This window comes from Bison bison, unplaced genomic scaffold, assembly GCF_000754665.1.
Source record: "Bison bison bison isolate TAMUID 2011002044 unplaced genomic scaffold, Bison_UMD1.0 scf7180017864122, whole genome shotgun sequence".
Classification (NCBI taxonomy): Eukaryota; Metazoa; Chordata; class Mammalia; order Artiodactyla; family Bovidae; genus Bison; species Bison bison.
Genome location: NW_011494694.1, coordinates 1,306,579 through 1,323,536, shown reverse-complemented (window position 1 = coordinate 1,323,536; position 16,958 = coordinate 1,306,579). Strand labels below are relative to the sequence as shown.

At 45.7% G+C, this 16,958-nt stretch overlaps 1 protein-coding gene across 1 annotated transcript in view; it reads right to left on the bottom strand.

Annotated features, from left to right (window-relative positions):
- PDE10A (phosphodiesterase 10A) overlaps nt 1-16,958 on the bottom strand; it is a 152,773-nt gene that overhangs the window by 22,439 nt on the left and 113,376 nt on the right. The window contains exons 14-18 of the mRNA XM_010839592.1: nt 16,674-16,816; nt 14,369-14,452; nt 12,761-12,911; nt 11,359-11,514; nt 3,782-3,954 (exon numbers count right to left, since the gene is read on the bottom strand). Coding sequence (XP_010837894.1) covers nt 3,782-3,954; nt 11,359-11,514; nt 12,761-12,911; nt 14,369-14,452; nt 16,674-16,816 — 707 coding nt within the window. The remainder of the gene's footprint in view (nt 1-3,781; nt 3,955-11,358; nt 11,515-12,760; nt 12,912-14,368; nt 14,453-16,673; nt 16,817-16,958) is intronic.

Sequence of the window (16,958 nt, the reverse complement as noted above, 5' to 3'; positions counted from 1 at the left end):
AGGAACCCAGCCCCTCTCACCACATGGGCCACAGCCTCGTTCGTCTCACTCAGCGAAGCTATGAGCCATGGCCTGTAGGGCCACCTGAGACAGACGGGTCACGGCGGAGAGTTCTGACAAAACGGGGTCCACGGGAGAAGGGAATGGCAAACCACTTCAGTATTCCTGCCTTGAGAACCCCATGAAACCACGGGGTCGCAAAGAGTCGGACACGACTGAGCCACTGAACTGAACTGAAGCAAGCACGGGAAGGCTGGTGTGGCTACGGGACACAGAAAACTTTAAAGCGAGAGGTACCATCAGGATGAAAGAGACCTTCAGAGTGACACGAGGCTCAGTCGTGGAGAAGACAAAAGAAATACACAGATGTCTAGGCACCTAATGAAGTTTCTAAACACATGAAGCAAAACTGAGAAATATATCAAATTCATAACTTTTTAAATACTGGAAACTGTATTTCCATTAAAAATGGGAAAAATACATTCACAAGTGATAAAATCTATGATATGACCAGTATAATTTTACTAACAAAAAGTGAAAGGATCTGTGCAAACAAACCATATAAAATATTATTCAAGACTAAAAAGGCACAGCAATGCTCTTGGATAAGAAGCCAATATACTCATTTACAAGTGAAGAGATAAATGCAATAGAGTTTCAATTAAAATCCCAAGGTGGATATTTTTAATTGAAAACAAACCTGATTGATGGAATGTTCTTTTTGTTTATAAGTATTCACTATGAAGAGGATAAAGGGTCAATATGTGTGTAATTTATATGGAAATGGCACAGTGAAAAATAGGCAAAAAGTATTTTAAAATGTTAATAATTCTTGAATGTGGGTATTAGTATATATTTCAGCATAATTTCTACCATTCTTAAGTTTGAAATTTTTCTTATAAAAATATAAAAATTCATTTATTAAGTACCAATTTCCATGAAATTTTTGGAAAGCAAATGAAAGAAGAAAATTATCTTGCCAGGTATGTATGATAAATTTTAACATAGTTACAATAGTCAAAATAGTATGACCACAGTTGAGGATTAACATTTAAATGGCTTAAGGAGTCAAAAGAAGTATTCTAGTCTATATGAAAACTTCAGTTCAATGGAAAAGAACAGATTGTTAATTGAATGATATTGATTCAACTCATCAGAAAGAAATAAAGTTTTGTTCATAAAAATGTAATTTCAGAAGCATTAAGATCTAATTACAAAAATATTCAAAGAAAAATTTAAGCACAATTTACACTCCTTTGAGGATAGGGGAGGCCTTCATAAGCAAGACAGGAAGCCGGATTTGAAAAAAACAAATGACAGATTTGGACTCAAGAAATTTAATTTCTTTGCAGTTAAAATACGAATAAAATTTTTGAAAGACACTTAAAAGAAAATGTAACATGACAGAGAAAATCTTAACATCCTTAACAAAAATTAGAATGCGAACTGATTTGTGAAAAATTGTAAAGAATCCAACAAAGAAAATACACAAATTGTGAACAAACAGAAGTAGGAACAACAGTCAACAAACATGGAAAGGTGTGGAATGCAGGCATCTATCAGAGAATGGCGTATTCAAAGAGAAACGGCTTTTACCCTATGTTAGAAGAAGTGTAAATTTCTACAGTTCTTTTAGAAAATTTAATTTTCTTTTAGAAAATTTTCTAACACCATATGTGATATGACATATATATTTATAAAGGACAGCAGATAAGAGAGTTGGTTACAGAATTAATAATAGTGCAAAATTCCAGAAACATTTGATTAATAGAAAGAAGGTTTAATGAGCCAACCCCAGAGACTGAGGAAGCTTTACGATCACGTTTTTGTTTAAAAATATAGGCTCGTGCACAAACACACAGCCGTGAATAAACACAGGGGAAGGCATGGGATGGCACCACACCAAGCCCGCTATTCGCTGTGGGCCACAGACAGAAGCAGGAGCAGGGCACCCTCGGGCTTCTCATCCATGCTGTGCGGATACGGCAGTAACGCTATCAGTTCTACGCGGCCATTCTGTATCAGGGGCTTGAGCAGGAGTGTTCTGGTATCTGCAGGGGCCAGGGAACGAATGCCTCCCCCACCGACGCACTGACGGACGGCTCTATTATTGCTTTTCTTGTATATGGCTGCACTCTTTAAACTGTTAAAACAAATATGCATTATCTTTAAAATTACTAATCACCCCGAAATTATTCAGTCGTCATAACTGTACAGTAAACACCACTAACGTGGATACATGCATGATGCACCAAGCATAGTATCATTTGCAATTACGTTTTTAAATTTTTCTATTTCATAATAATATTATTATCATGATCATTTTGCTAAAAACATGTGCAAGAAACTTGATCCTACTTACACAGCTCTTCTTTGTAACCTAAAGACAATGATGACTCAGAGTTTTCAGCAACTCGAAGGATGACGTAATGTCGGGCATATTTCTCCAATCTTATAATTGTCATAAGAAAGAGAACTGTGAATAAACACCTGTTCCTACAGGTCTTGGCACAAGAACTACACGTGAAATCTGCCAGAGGCAGAGACACATGAAGAACTGCAAATCGCTTGGCACCCCTCGGGCTGCAGGCGGAGGAGCGGGCATCTGCGTGACATGGACGCTCCCACCATCCTGAGAGGCTCCCGGCAACACATCCAGACGACTGTGAAATTAAGACTCTCTAAGAAATTAAGCATTTCTTTTCCTCAAAGTGACTCCCCACAAAACGTTTGATGATCATATTCTTGAGGAGATTAAGTTTATTATGCATCTGTCTGTAGTTATTTGTAAACATAAAGTTTTGTGTTTGGGACCCCTGAGCAAATTGCTTCTAAAAACCAAGAGTAGATTCCTCTGGAAAGAAACGTTAGGACCAGTACCTTAATGGATCACAGAGTAGGGCACACAAAGCACCTGAATAAAGAGTGGATTCAAGTTCAGCAAGACTGGAATGAACCAATAAGCAAGTGTTCCCAGGTCTAAAGATGTATCACTTGAGATGGACTTGGTCAGATATGTACCCTGCAACAGCAAAGTCCTAGAAAGAGAAGCTGGCCAGGGCAAGAGGCGTTTTAGCCAACGGACTGAGATCTAACGGACAGACGGGTGGACAGGCTCACAAAGAAAAGACCTGATGCATTCCTGAATCCAGCAGGCAAGTCACACCTTCTCAGAAAAAAAGGAATCAAGCCACCTCAGCCTGATGCCACTGGAGCATTTAAGGACCCTCATTCTCTCTGTTTTGACTCCACGTTCAAACAGACTCTGGATGGCCACTCAGCTTCCTAAGACTGTGACCACACTGAGTGCCAATGTTATGACGTGTGCAGCTACAACACACGTTTGTGGATTAGTAACATGGAACGCAAGTCTTACACATCAGTCACACTGGCTTGGCGAATAGGATTTGGATTCGGATGAATCCATTTCTGTTTGCTTCTGAGTCTGAGAGGTCAATGACCAAATGCTGGATTGTGATAAATCTGAGGAGAGGCGTCTTGCAAAATGAGTTCCCTTTGACAGTACCCACTCCTATGTGACCAGTGTAAATTCCAATTGGTAGTTTAGTTATCTTCACAACACACTGTCAGCGATCTTGTCAAGCAATGAAATATCCAAAGTAAATATAAAATGCACATAAAACAAACAAAAAAAAACACAAAAACTCCCTTTACATTTCTGTTTTCAAATATAAATTTGAAATTATGCTTTTGTTTTATAATATACATTTATTCCAAATAGCACTGCCTGGGCTACTGAACTTTCAGAAGCGCTTTTTACCTATGTGATTGGTTATTAAGGTTCAGCGACCCGGTCTGGTACATCTCTTCCAGCTGCTTCCGGTTCCCGAAGTACAGAGCGAGGTCCGTGGCGATGATGGCTTTGCGGATGATCTCAAGCACCTGCTCATATTCGTTGGAGCTCAGGGTGGAGAAGATGTTGTGCCCTTCCAACTAGGGGAAGACACAAGCAAACACACATAAGTACAAACACCCACACGCCGACAGCAAGCACCGGCTCCCGCCTCACGACACAGGCGGTGCCAGGAAACAACAGTTGGTTGTCGTTTAGGTCACGAACAGAATCTTCCTGCAATGCAGACCTGAGTTTGATCCTCTGGACAAGGAAATGGCAACTCACCCCAGTAAACTTGCCTGGAGAATTCCATGGACAGAGAAGCCTGACGGGCTACAGTCCATGGGGTCACAAAGCAGATACGACTGAGCAACTAATGCTTTCAGGACACATTTGGGTGGAATAAAAGGACAGTTTGAAATGACCAATGAAATCAGTGTTTTGGTTTCTCCTTATGATACAACAATGAAGCTACCACTTAAATGAACTATTTAAACCACATAACATTTCCCACCACAGAATTCCAGCAATTTAAATATATACCTAGTTTGGAGATATTTCCAGTAAGTAATTAAAGGATTGGAATATGTAAAATATTTAAGTGAAAGAATTTTCCTTTTACACTAATTAAAAATTTTGGTAATTTTCATATTATAGTAGAAATTAATGGGCTTAAAAAATCATCTACACCCTTGTCCATTTCTGCAAGCCTAGTGAATATTAACCTGATTACTCTGTACCATAGAAGAAAATGTCCCAGTACTGGAAAATTCACAGGCATATTAAAAACTCTCCCTACAGACAGGAATGCTTCTACATAAAACACACATCCCTGAGGCACAAAAACTGGAAGGCCATCCACTTTTTGCCCTCACGGTACGTGGACACAGCAGATCACCACCCTGAACAAGACCAAACACCTGTCATTCGGATTCTATTTCCTCAGAATTATTCTTCTATATGCGAATCTCTTCAACCTTTTTCCAACAATTTCCCTCAGATTTTTAAGTTTTGATTTGTAATTGAGACTAAAATGTGGCATTTCTGTTCAAACAAAAAAGGTTGAGATTCAACTTGTGGGTTCATCAATTATTTTTTAATGATTTATTAGTCAACATAATTATACTGAGCTACTACTGAGTTGGTAAAGAATCTGCCTGCAATGTGGGAGACCCGGGTTTGATCTCTCTGTTGGGAAGATCCCGTGGAGAAGGCAACAGCTACCCCGTCCAGTATTCTAGCCTGGAGAATTCCTCTGTATAGTCTATTCCACTGGATAGTCTATGGAGTCTCAAAGAGTTGGACACGACTGAGCAACAAATGCTTTCATAATTGTACTATAAATTGACTTTTGTTTCCAGTTGTCTTAAACTATATTTACTCACTGATAAAATATGTTACAAACTTGAAATTATTAAAGTACATTTCTTTACAAAATCAGATACCTCAGTAAGACATCATCTGCTTCCTATTACTCTGAAATAAGGCCGTGTGTTCTCCATTTATTTTCAGTTATCAGAATCTTTCTGAATTATTTACTGTTAAGGTATTACATTTATATTTAAATTATCCTATGGTACAATGGTACGACCCAACAACGGAGTTACTTATAATCGGCTCTTGTTCTGACGATGGTATCTGTAGAACGGTCTAAAATTATAAACCCCTTTCAAACTCATGATTTCACTTTCAAATGATAAAATTTCAATAAATCTTTGATATATAGCTAAAATGAAGTGTTTGCTGAAACACTAATGACATTTTTATTTGACTAAAGAAAGCCAGCCCAGACCTCACTCTCCAGCAGTCCTGACCCCTCTCCCCACATTATGAATCACTACTGTGGGAACAGTAGGCAGAGGCTGGTGCATTCTGGGACTCTGGAAGGAAAAAAGTCAATGATGCAACTAATTGCATCCAGCATTCAAAACAACGATGCTTTGAAAAATATACAATATTTATTTTGATGTTTAATTGCCAACTGCATCAACCATATACTAGGAAACGTAAGAGCACTGTAATTAAGAACACAGATTTTGGAGTCAAACACCTCTGGTTGTTAATATCCTCCTGCTCCTTACAAGCTGTGTGACAATGAACAAGTACCTTAACCTCTTGGATGTGCATTACTCTTATTTGAAAAATGGACATGAATAATAATACCTGTCTCTCCGGATTCCACAAAAAGCAAATGTATTGATAAGTGCAAAATTCTTGTTTATTGGAAATACCTAAAAATGAGGGCTTCCCTGGTGGCTCAGATGGTAAAGAATCCGCCGGCAATGTGGGAGAGACCTGGGTTCAATTCCTGGGTTGGGAAGATCTCCTGGAGGAGGGCATGGCAACCCACTCCAGTATTCTTGCCTGGAGAATCCCATGGACAGAGGAGCCTGGTGGGCTACAATCCAGGGCATCACAAAAAGCTGGACACTACTGAGCGACTAAGCACAGCACAGAGCTGATGAGACAGTGCCTGTGCTGACAGGGATGATGGTAACATCTAGCAGTGTAACTTCTGCAGGCAGACTTCAGGGAGAGAGAGGAGAGACAAGCAAACAAACCTACATGTCCAGAAGCGAATGGGACGGCCAGAGACCTCCTCTCTACTTAGGATTCATATGTAGAAAAGGATGGATTTCAGCTAACCTCTGTAATAAACTAACACACTGTAGCCTGTAAGTCGGGACAGTGTTGAGTATAAGTACAACAATTTTGCTACAGTTGCAACAGACAACAGTAAATTCTACCTACTGCAGATGGGCTGTCACAGAAATGCTGCCGCTGGAAAACTCATGAAAATCTCACAGGATCCCAAAATGTTGGGATAAAGGTGATGTTTTAAAAACCTAAACATGTTTCACAAGCACTAGGCAATTTAAGATTAATGGACTAGTGAGACAGGTTTCTGAGTGATAAGAATAATCCTCCCTAATTGGTCTGGTTTCTAAAATGCTGGCTTTTGGGTACCCACCACGAGGTATTCACAGAAGGAGAAAGACAGAAAAAGGGCAGCTTCAGTATTCAAAACAAGCATTAACATCTTCTTGTGAAATACATTTTTAATATTAAAATGAACATTATTATGAATGTTAAATAAAGGAATAGTGAATGAGCATTAAAATGGCTTTAGTATTCTGACACTAAAAACACATGGGTGCGTTTTAGATAAGAAAACGGAGCTTATTCAGTCACTCTGCACACAGACTAGACTCCATGCCTGAAGTCATTCCACTTGACTCCATGACTGAGCCACCTACACGCTCTGTCCTGCGGACACGTATCTACTCGCTTCCCCCTAAATGAAAGCTGGCAGCTTCCAGTCTCCACACTGCGCCCACACTGCTCTGCCCTCTCCGACTCCGAGTCCACAGTCGTCACGTTGCCCACAGCACCCGTGTCAGCAGACGCGGGAGAGGCCCGCAGCGGCGGCAATGAACAGGGCTTACCACGCAGGGGAGAGGCGCACTGAACTCACAGACAGAAGATTCCGGGACATGTGAGGTGTCTGCGGGCGTCTGGGGGGCTCAGGGCCGAGGGAAGGGGCACACCTGTGCCCCAGCTGTGTGGAGACGTTGTACAATGATTTCACTGGAGGAGGAAATGCCTGAGCTGACCCTTGAAGACAAGGAGACGCTTGAAAGAAAGAAAGTGGGAACTGGACAGGGCAGAGAGTCAGGCAGAGTTTGGGGCCACAGAAGCGTGGTAGATACAACGGTTCTGGAATGGGCCGGGGCCGTTCATCAAGGACTGCCTATCAGTTAAGAAAGGAGCTTTATTCTTGACGTCCTGGCACCCACTGGTCAATTTTAAAACAGGAGAATAACATGTTCAGACATATACATGGAAGGCAGATCTGAGACCCACAAGCCTGGGGAAACGGCTGTCACCAGGGGAAAAAGGCAGTCAGACCGACAGCGTCCAATGACGGCGAAATCTGGGACATCCCCGCGGAAGGTCCCTGCCGGTCACGCAGGAGGCTGCGGTGCCCAGAGGGCCCGTGCGGCGTCCACCACGGATGCCAGCGGGCGCTTCTGTCCAGCCGCCCGCGGCCTGCACACGGCCCGGCTCCATCACTGGAGGGCAGACCCAGGGCCACTGAGACAAGGAGGCTCAGCCCCGCTGAGAACGGGAGCCTCTCTTCTCCCCTGGTGCGCTGAGACTTCCTCCTTCATTCCTGACGCGATCTCCTGCCTACACCACCCATCAGAGAGGGAACTTCCCTGCACCCTCCTCACGGATGAACGTGCGGGCCCGGGTGACGGACAGACACCTGCCCAGCCCCCTGTACCAGGACAGATATCGACAAGGGTGAACGGCAGACACCAGCTGGCCCCCCGTTCTGCGACGGATACCCGACCTGTACCACGAATAATACTGTGTGTGGGGGGGTTGGACTGAGGTCAGCTGTCAAGGCCACTGGCTCAGTCTCTCTGTGCATCAGTGCTGCTGTGGTCACATGGGGTCCTCTTCCCCGTGTCCCCCCACCCCCCGTTGTCCAGACTGTCCACTAAGGAAGTGCGGCAGCCCACTAAAAGTCAGCCTTGGGGTGAATAAGACTGATACACACACACGCACGTGCACAGACCTGGCTTGGAGGAGGGCTGTGGGCAGCTCCCCTATCTGTCAGAGTGAACGCTTTCTCTCCAGCCACGTGGCCGGAGCGCACCATCGCAGGACCACTGAGGTCTGCACGGTGATGGGGAAGAAGAAGCCTGCGCGGTGCTCCGAGAGGCCGCGGGGACAGCCGCTCCTTACAGGGGTTGCTGGCGGACAGAGCTCCCAGAGCGGTCCGTGTCTGCTAAGGAAGCACCGTCTGATGCTTCAGTAACGGGACGGGGGCATTTTTACCATTACCCAAGGATGTCACCTTAACTGTTTAGCCTGGAAAGCCTCCTGACCACACTCACACTTGGCGGGACTTGGTGACTGGAGGCGGGGAGGGGGACCCTGCCAGGGTCACTGCGGCGCGATGGGTGAGCAAGGCGCCACCGCAGGAGCTGCGGAAGAAGCACACCGGCCGGCCGCGCGGACGCCGAGTCCAGCGTCTGGAGGCAGAACCTCAGTGCCCCCAGGTGGACACGCCAAGAGGCAAGCCTGGGAGGGCGGTGGGGCCGCAGGAGGCGGGCAGAGGGCAGGGGTCCTGCCTCCCTCTCGTGCTGCTGGGGAGGGGCTGGTGCCCTTCTCACGGTACCCCGGGCCTAAATCCTGTGCTAGGAGGCACGTCTGCTGTTGGCAGGAATTCTCAGAGGCAGTTGGATGGATGTGAGAAGGAAAACTCAGGAGCCTGTAAAATCAGCAGGGTAGACATCTCCAGAACACGAAGGAAAACCCTCCAAAATACTCCTGCCCATGGGGGTGGGGCCATGAGTCTATTCCCGGCCGTTTCCCCAGTCACAGCTGCACAAGAGGTGCTGGTCAGTCCAGGATATGCCTGAGCCTGTGGCCACGCCTGGTTCCTCTAGCCAGCGACCCCAGTCCTCTACTGAGGAGCGCACCTTCTCTAAAGACACGAGAGCAAATGCAGAAACATACCTAACCAGTGACCGAAATCCCTTCTCTAATACTTGGAATCTAATGCCCCCCAACAACTCTGTGGATGTCAACAGCTTGACTGAACCTAATTCACTGCCTTGAGTTTCAGTGACCATGTTCTGACCATTCTGGGAACACTGCATTATGTAATATGCAGTCCCCACATTGCTGAGGATTTGCTGAAAATGAGATAAACCGTTGACACCACCTTCACCTTCAACGGCAAAAAACAGAGGCAGTCTTCCTTGCCTGGGTCACACCCTCCCCACCCCGACCCGCTGGTATCACTGCTGTTGCCACTCAGGTCAGGTTTCAATCCATCGCAACCCTGGCCTTTTTAAAAGCTAATTCTATTATGTTTAGAAAAGGTTTTCTGAAGAAACTTTATGAAGGTTATCAAAATTCACTGGCAGATTTAAATAGCAGAGATGTCATCACAGCCGAATGCATGAACTCACTTAGGACTCAGGAAGCACACGGGGTTGAGGAGGCCTAAATATCTCTAAGCGAAAGCATGCTGACGTCATCTCTGGCATTTGCCTTTCTTCCTGAACAAGTAAATGGTCTCACAGGATGAGTAAGGGCAAAGAAGGTATAAACTGTCATAAAGTTTTATAATATCTGCCTACAGAAAGCTCATTTCAGTATGTGTGTGTTCTAATATATATATGTGCATACCTATAACACACATTTATCATACACACACATATATAGGCACACACGTATCTATATTTTATGCATATATGCAAACACATACACACCCACACATATCCATACACATCTTTCATCTTGCTTAAATTTCCAGGTATATATGGATCTACCTACCTGTCCATCCAAACCATCCATCCATCCGTACATACATCACTTAACAAAATGAAGGACAGGGACCATCAGGAATGGTGACTCCCTGTTGCTTTCGGGGACAGAACCGGCCTGGGGACAGGTGGGACGTTTGGCCCCTGTCGGACGCGGCTCCGGCTGGGCAGACCTCTCCCCTTCCCCGGCAGGGAGTCAGAGGAGCACCTGCATTCCAGCAGGCTCACGTTCACCTTGGCAGCCCCGAGGAAAAGGAGCGTGGACAGGCACAGTCTGCTGGGCTCGGGAAGATCCGGTGTGCGGTACCACCAGGCACGGGGGCAGGGGGACACTGAGGAGCCCCCTGGAGAAGCTGGCAGGAGGAAACCAGCCCTGGGTGGGCGGGGGCCTGGGCTACTCCAGGAAGGAAGGCTGCCCTGAGCGGTAAACACCCTTTGCTTCGCAGGTGACCACAGCGGTCGCTGCTGAGGTCCTGCCAGGGGTGCCTCACATTCTTGCAAATTCAGAATCCTTCCGGTAACCAGACCCATAATCAGGGGACCTAATGAGGTATCTCTTCCTCCTTCAAGGTGCTAACACTGAGAGGAGGAAACGGGGTCCACTATTCTGAATCAAACACAGAGCATATTTTAAAAATTGTGATGGAAATCAAATCTATGAGGTAATAGCTACTTTAAGATGAGTTTGAGGAAAAGCTTTAAGTGAAGAAGCAAATGCATCTCACTGTGATGTGAGAACTGGCAGCGTCCAGAGCGGTCACTAAGAACATCGTAAAAGCAACAGAATTACAAACACACAAAAGGAAAAAAAGAACTTCAATGCACTTAAAATCTTACCTGCCTAACTTTAGAGATTTGTTGGTCAGCACATTCTAGTTGTAGAATATGACAATCCACATAGATTAAATGAACTATGTGAAATAGTTCATTTGCCTCGGGGTATAAGGTACTTAAAAACCGAATGTGGTTACAAAATATATATATATAAATCTTCAAAAAAGAGCCTTTTTTCAAAAAAAAAAAAAAAACCAACACGATTATCTGAGAACAACTCTAAGGAACGGTTCTACAGTAAAATGTGGCTGCTGTTTTTAAAGAGGGCCCCAACTACCGAAGCCAGGAGTCTCTCAGAAGGCGACGGGCCTGGCGGCTCACCTGCAGGATGGACACGGTCTGCGAGAAGTGGTGCTGCTCCATGGTGGACGTGGAGTAGAGCGCGGCCAGCGGGTGGTCGAACTTCTGCAGGTAGCTGTTGCTGAATCCCCGGTGGTCCAGGTCGTGGCACAGACACGCGATGAGCAGCCCTTTGCGCTTAAGAGACAACACAGCACAGACGTTCAAAACAAAGAAACGGGGCTCTCACGCTGACTTCTGTCACGGATGCAGCCCCCGTCCTCAGGAACAGCAGCAATGCCGGATAATCCAGCCTCCTTTTTAACCACTTTGCTTTCTGCGGCTGACTCTGACAGCCAGATTACTTTTGAGGTTTCCTGCTGAGCTCTGGGAAAAAGTTTTTAAGTGGGGGCAAATTAAAGCAAGGGTTCCAAAGAAGGACAGATAAAGTGAATCTGCAAAAGGAGAAGGCAGTTTCCATTCTTCTTTCAAAAATCTATTGGACACTAAATTCTAGCTGGTATGGTTATCGTGAATGAGGACTGTAACAAGGAAATCATAAAGCATGGGGCAGGCAGCTCCTTTTCTCTGCAGGGTCACGAGTACTGGAGCAGGAGGAGAGAAGGGGGTTGAGTTGGGGCCTTCACAGCGGCCGCTGGGGCCGATGCGGAGAGGACAGCGTGGCCACTGGGAAGGTCTGCCTGGGAGTGGCACAGCTGGGGTGAAGGCACTCCGGTCCCCGAGCTCGAGGCTGGGTGGCCAAGGAAGGGCTAGACAGCAGGGCATGAATGGACAGGGGTGCCCGCGTCCTCTCTGAGTGTGTCACCAGCTCCACGTCTGTAAATCAGTGGAGCGTCACAGTGCCCCTGTCTTCTTGTGAGGGAAAAGGTCAGATCAGCGTTTATGTTTTAACTGCATTTCATGTTCTGGGCTCTCGGGGGACAGGATAAGTGTCCACTATCTAGGGCATGAGGGCAACGACAGCAGTTCGCCTCATCTACGCCCTTTTCGGGGGATAGGATAAGTGTCCACTATCTAGGGCGTGAGGGCAACGACAGCAGCTGGCCTCATCTACACCCTTTTCGGGGGACAGGATAAGTGTCCACTATCTAGGGTGTGAGGGCAACGACAGCAGCTGGCCTCATCTACGCCCTTCAGTGCAGTTCGGCTTTACCAGGGAAGAGAGACCACAAAAACCAGTGCTTCGTTGAGGGACGTTTTGGCGACACTGGAATGTCCGTTTCTATATTTCTTATACAAAACAATAGGAAAAAATGCTTGGATACTGCCATTTAAAACTCTGCTGCTCATGAATCTACTGAACCAAAGTTTGTCCTGGAATAACATGGCACCCAATTATATCGTGAATGGGCTGCAGACACAGAGTGTTCAAACCCACTCCAGCCATCTGAAAACGGGGCAAAGGAAGGGCACGCGCACGCACCTCGAGGTCGGTGAAGAGCCCGCGGCTGTTCTGCAGGATTGCGTACATGCAGTGGGCCACCGTCACCGCGTGCTTCCAGTTGTGGTAAGGAACCCGGCGGTAGTTCTTCTTCACAGACATGATGAAACGGCACAACTTCTCCAGCTCGAAGCTGTGCGGAAGAGACACCGTCACGACAGAAACTGGTAAAGAAACAACGGGCTCCAGGAGGCAGCTCTGGTCTAGACACATGGGTCTGTGCCCACACACACCTGCCCCGGGGAGACTTCCGGGGTGCTGAGTGAGCCTCGTTCACCAGCTCCCTGGCATTCTTCCAGCCAGCAAGGAAGGAGGACTCTTTACCGGCTTCCTCTCAGACACTGTAACGGGCCCACCAGCGAGCAGACCCCAGAATCTGCTTGCCTTCCCTACCATCGACTCCCATCACCGCTTCCTGAACAGTCAACCATCTCCTGCAGCCCACAGGGTCAACAGACAGCAACATACCATCACCCTGCTCAAGAGTGTTCTGAGAGTTTCTTCTAAAAAAAGCGCATTCACGTTCACAAACTGCAAACGTGCACACCATAAGAATTTTCTAGATGAGAGGCTATCCTTTGAAAAGGAATCCAAATTATTGTGGTACACTCAAATTATCAACTGGCAGTGGCAGATGGTCACACTCAAATACTTAACAGTACATGAAAGACTATGACGCATGCTCTTATTCTACAGTGTGGTAATAGATTTTGTATTTTTTTAAAATAGACTTCTTTAGAGCCCCACTAACTCTCTCAATGGATATGAGGCAACTTAAGACAAAAGCGTATCAATATGAAACAGGGCTCTGGAAATACCAGAGATGAGAGTTCAGAAAACCTCTAAATATTAATATGCATAACCTTTATGTTTCTCTACTGAAAATTTCCGAATAGTACCTGAAGTATAAGGTGTGTCATTACAAGAGTTTCATCTGGTCAAACTCTCAACTGCTATCTAAGAAATAAGTTAGGTATCTTGCGCTCATTCTTTTGAAACAGTGATTTATAAAAGCCGCTGATGGGAATAAGAGAAAACAGAATTCAGTGGGACAGGAGTGACAATTTAGCTCTAGAGAAGCCAAGAGCCTCGATAAGCCACTTAATGACTAGTGGAAAAAAGAAAGAAACATTTCTTGCATTTTAACTATGTGTTTAAGCTACATTAAAAAAAACGAACGAACGAAAGGGCTCGCAGTTCCTCAGGGACAGGCCACAGAAGAAGGGGGACGTGAGAGGAACGCGCAAGGTAACGCCGCCGAGCAAAGGACACCACTGAGTCAGGAGGCCTGGCTCCTCCACTCCTGCTCTAACCGGCACGTTAAAGTCAAAGGTGAAAGGCGACGCTGAACGTGTGCGCTTGTTCCAAGACACCTGCAGGATCAGTATGCGATTATTTATCCCAGCTACACCTACATTCTCAGCATCACCTGGTCAGACCTGGTTATGAACCAAGGGAATCTAAGAAGGCTGCACGCTGTCTAATAATCTTAGCCTTTTTTAAAAATTCAAGTGCTTAGAGAAAACAATTTGTGGCATGTTTTAATTATTAACCAAGAATACGGTGAGGCATCAAGGTGGTCCTGCATACCAGGCTGTCCCACAGGATCGGTGGATCATGTACACGAAAATTCCAGGCCACATGTTTTCAAAGGGGCCAACGTCAAAGTGGAACCTGGAATAAACAGAAAGCACAACTCAGGAGGAAACGCAGCGAGCTGGGATAAACGTGCAAATAAAGCAAGTAAATTTTATGTCTATGAAGAAACTAAAAGAATACTGGGAGTTCGGCCCCCTGCCTTCTCCTCTCCTCAGTCACATCTCTGTTGTAATCAAATGCTTCCAGGAGGACATTCCACCCACCCCCTCAGGAACTTAGTCCAAGATTTAAGCCACTGCTTAAGTCTCTGTTACAAAGGAATACTGTGGTCATATCATCAGAGCAATGATAAAGGACAACATAATGATGCTCTTAATACCACACACTCATCAGGACACACACAACACGTACATGACACGGGCCCTACACAATCCATAGAAAAAGGGGGATCTCATTTGAAATTCTTTTAGTGCTGAAAATCGGTCTATTTCCCATTTTAATCCAGAGAAAACTTTTATAAATATTAGCATTCAAAGCTATTACCTATTTTCATATGCTAATTTAGTTGTGGATATTTAACCCCAATAAGCAGAATGCTCAAGTATTAGACCATTTTCCTTTAGGTGCAACACTTCTGACACCAAATGTGTGAGTTTTCCAAGCAGTTCTCCAGTTCTCTGCAGACACCCACTGATTTCCTAGGATTCAACCCCATTCTCACACTACCTGGAGTTGAGGCAGACCTCACAGCTCAAGGGCTGGGGCCCACAGACTGCTCTACTTTATACGCCAATCACAAGTCAAGGCCACCCGCCCTTCTAATCCGTCAGCTATTCCCACAAGCCCCTCCTCGGGGGAGATAATGCGCTAGAACAGCTCCAGAACTCAGAAGAACACTTCAGCTAGACGTCTGGCTTATTATTGGGACACAACTCAAGAGCGGCCAAGAGGAAGAGGTGCCCAGGGCCAGGCAGTGGGGCGGGCCGTGCAGCGCCGGCCTCTCTCTGGGGGCACCCCCTTTCCAGCACCTGACGTGCTCCACAGTCTGGAAACGCTCAGAACCCCTCAGTTAGGGTTTTCTGGAGCTTCCAGCACACGGGGTACAGGTGATGAAATCCTTGCTCACCGGTAGCCCCCATCCCGACCCCATCTCTCTCCCTGGAAAGGAGTCCAAGGGCAGGCCCTCATCCGCCCAGAGTCTTTCATTAGCAAAAACTCTTGAGTGGTTGAAAGAGGCTTAATATGAATAACAAAAGATACCTCTCTCACCCAAATCACTCGGGAAATTTTAAGGGTCAAAGGAGCTCTGTGCTGGGAACTAGCTACACAGCCCACAGGCGTGTGTTTCTTATTGTATCAAAATACATGTGTGTATTACTTGTGCAGTCGTGTCCGACTCTGCAACCCTCGGACCGTAGCCCACCAGGCTCCTTCGTCCTGGGTATCACAACACATACCATATATATACACACACACACTATGTAACACATACACTGTCAATACATAAACTGAGGCATATTATTTGAGCAAAACCCACTTGAAAAGGGCAGCACCTACTTAGAGTGGTCAGAAGTCATGGGAACACCTCTATAGAGACCGTGCCAAGAAAATGAACCATCTGATTGGCTCCAGCTAAAGCCTAGCTGGCTGTTCAGAACTGTTGTCCTTAGCATTTCAGTCTGGTGACCCTGAGGCATTTACAGGCTTAGATTCCCATTTGTTTACTAGGCCAGCAGGGCATTAAACGCACAGCAATCTAATGACCTCCTTATTTAAATAATTTAACAATACGATTTTTCTTATTTTAAATAACTGTCAGCTCTGGATCACTTTTGAAGATTTTTCTATGTTGTTATTAACACACAGAGTTGGCTTACACTTTTGATGGGCAGTCTGACCACCAGTAACAAATGTATTAGCCTGGGATTAGAAGCGAAGTGTGGATGTTAAACTGTGTATTATAAAGTCTCAAATTTAACTGGCAAACTTAAAACTATATGGAAATGAAAGCTTTCAGTTATCTGAGATTAAATGCCATTTTGAATAGTAAATATTTCATAAAGTATGTAAACAAGGAAAGCTAACATTTAGGTTGGTTCATTTCAAAATGGCATTCAGACTAGTTTTTCTAAAGATAAAGAGATCCGGCCTTTCCTTCCTTGGAAGGGGGAAACGGTCAGGTCAGAGACCGCACGTGGAACGCAGTATGTATGATTCTGCTTTTGGAAGCCACTTCACTCTGAGTTCAGTGGGCTGAGAACCGTGGCTGAGGACGTGGGCGGGGCAGGGCGCTCACAGCTCGATCTCTCTGCACAGGCGGCCGGGCAGGTTGAAGTGCATGAGGCCTTGCCACTCTTCCGCGGTGCAGATGCTGTGGTAGGACAGCTTCTCCATCGTGACCCTGTAGATGCACTCCGAGTGCCGGATCCTGTGGTACATCTGCGCCAACACAGAAAATGTAAACTAGCGCGTGCGTGGTCGGCATTAAGGTGCAGAGGCTGCTTTAAAAACAAAGCCACAGCTGCAGCTGGCTTCACTATTACTCGTCCTTAACTACTGTTACTGCGTGTTACCATCCGTT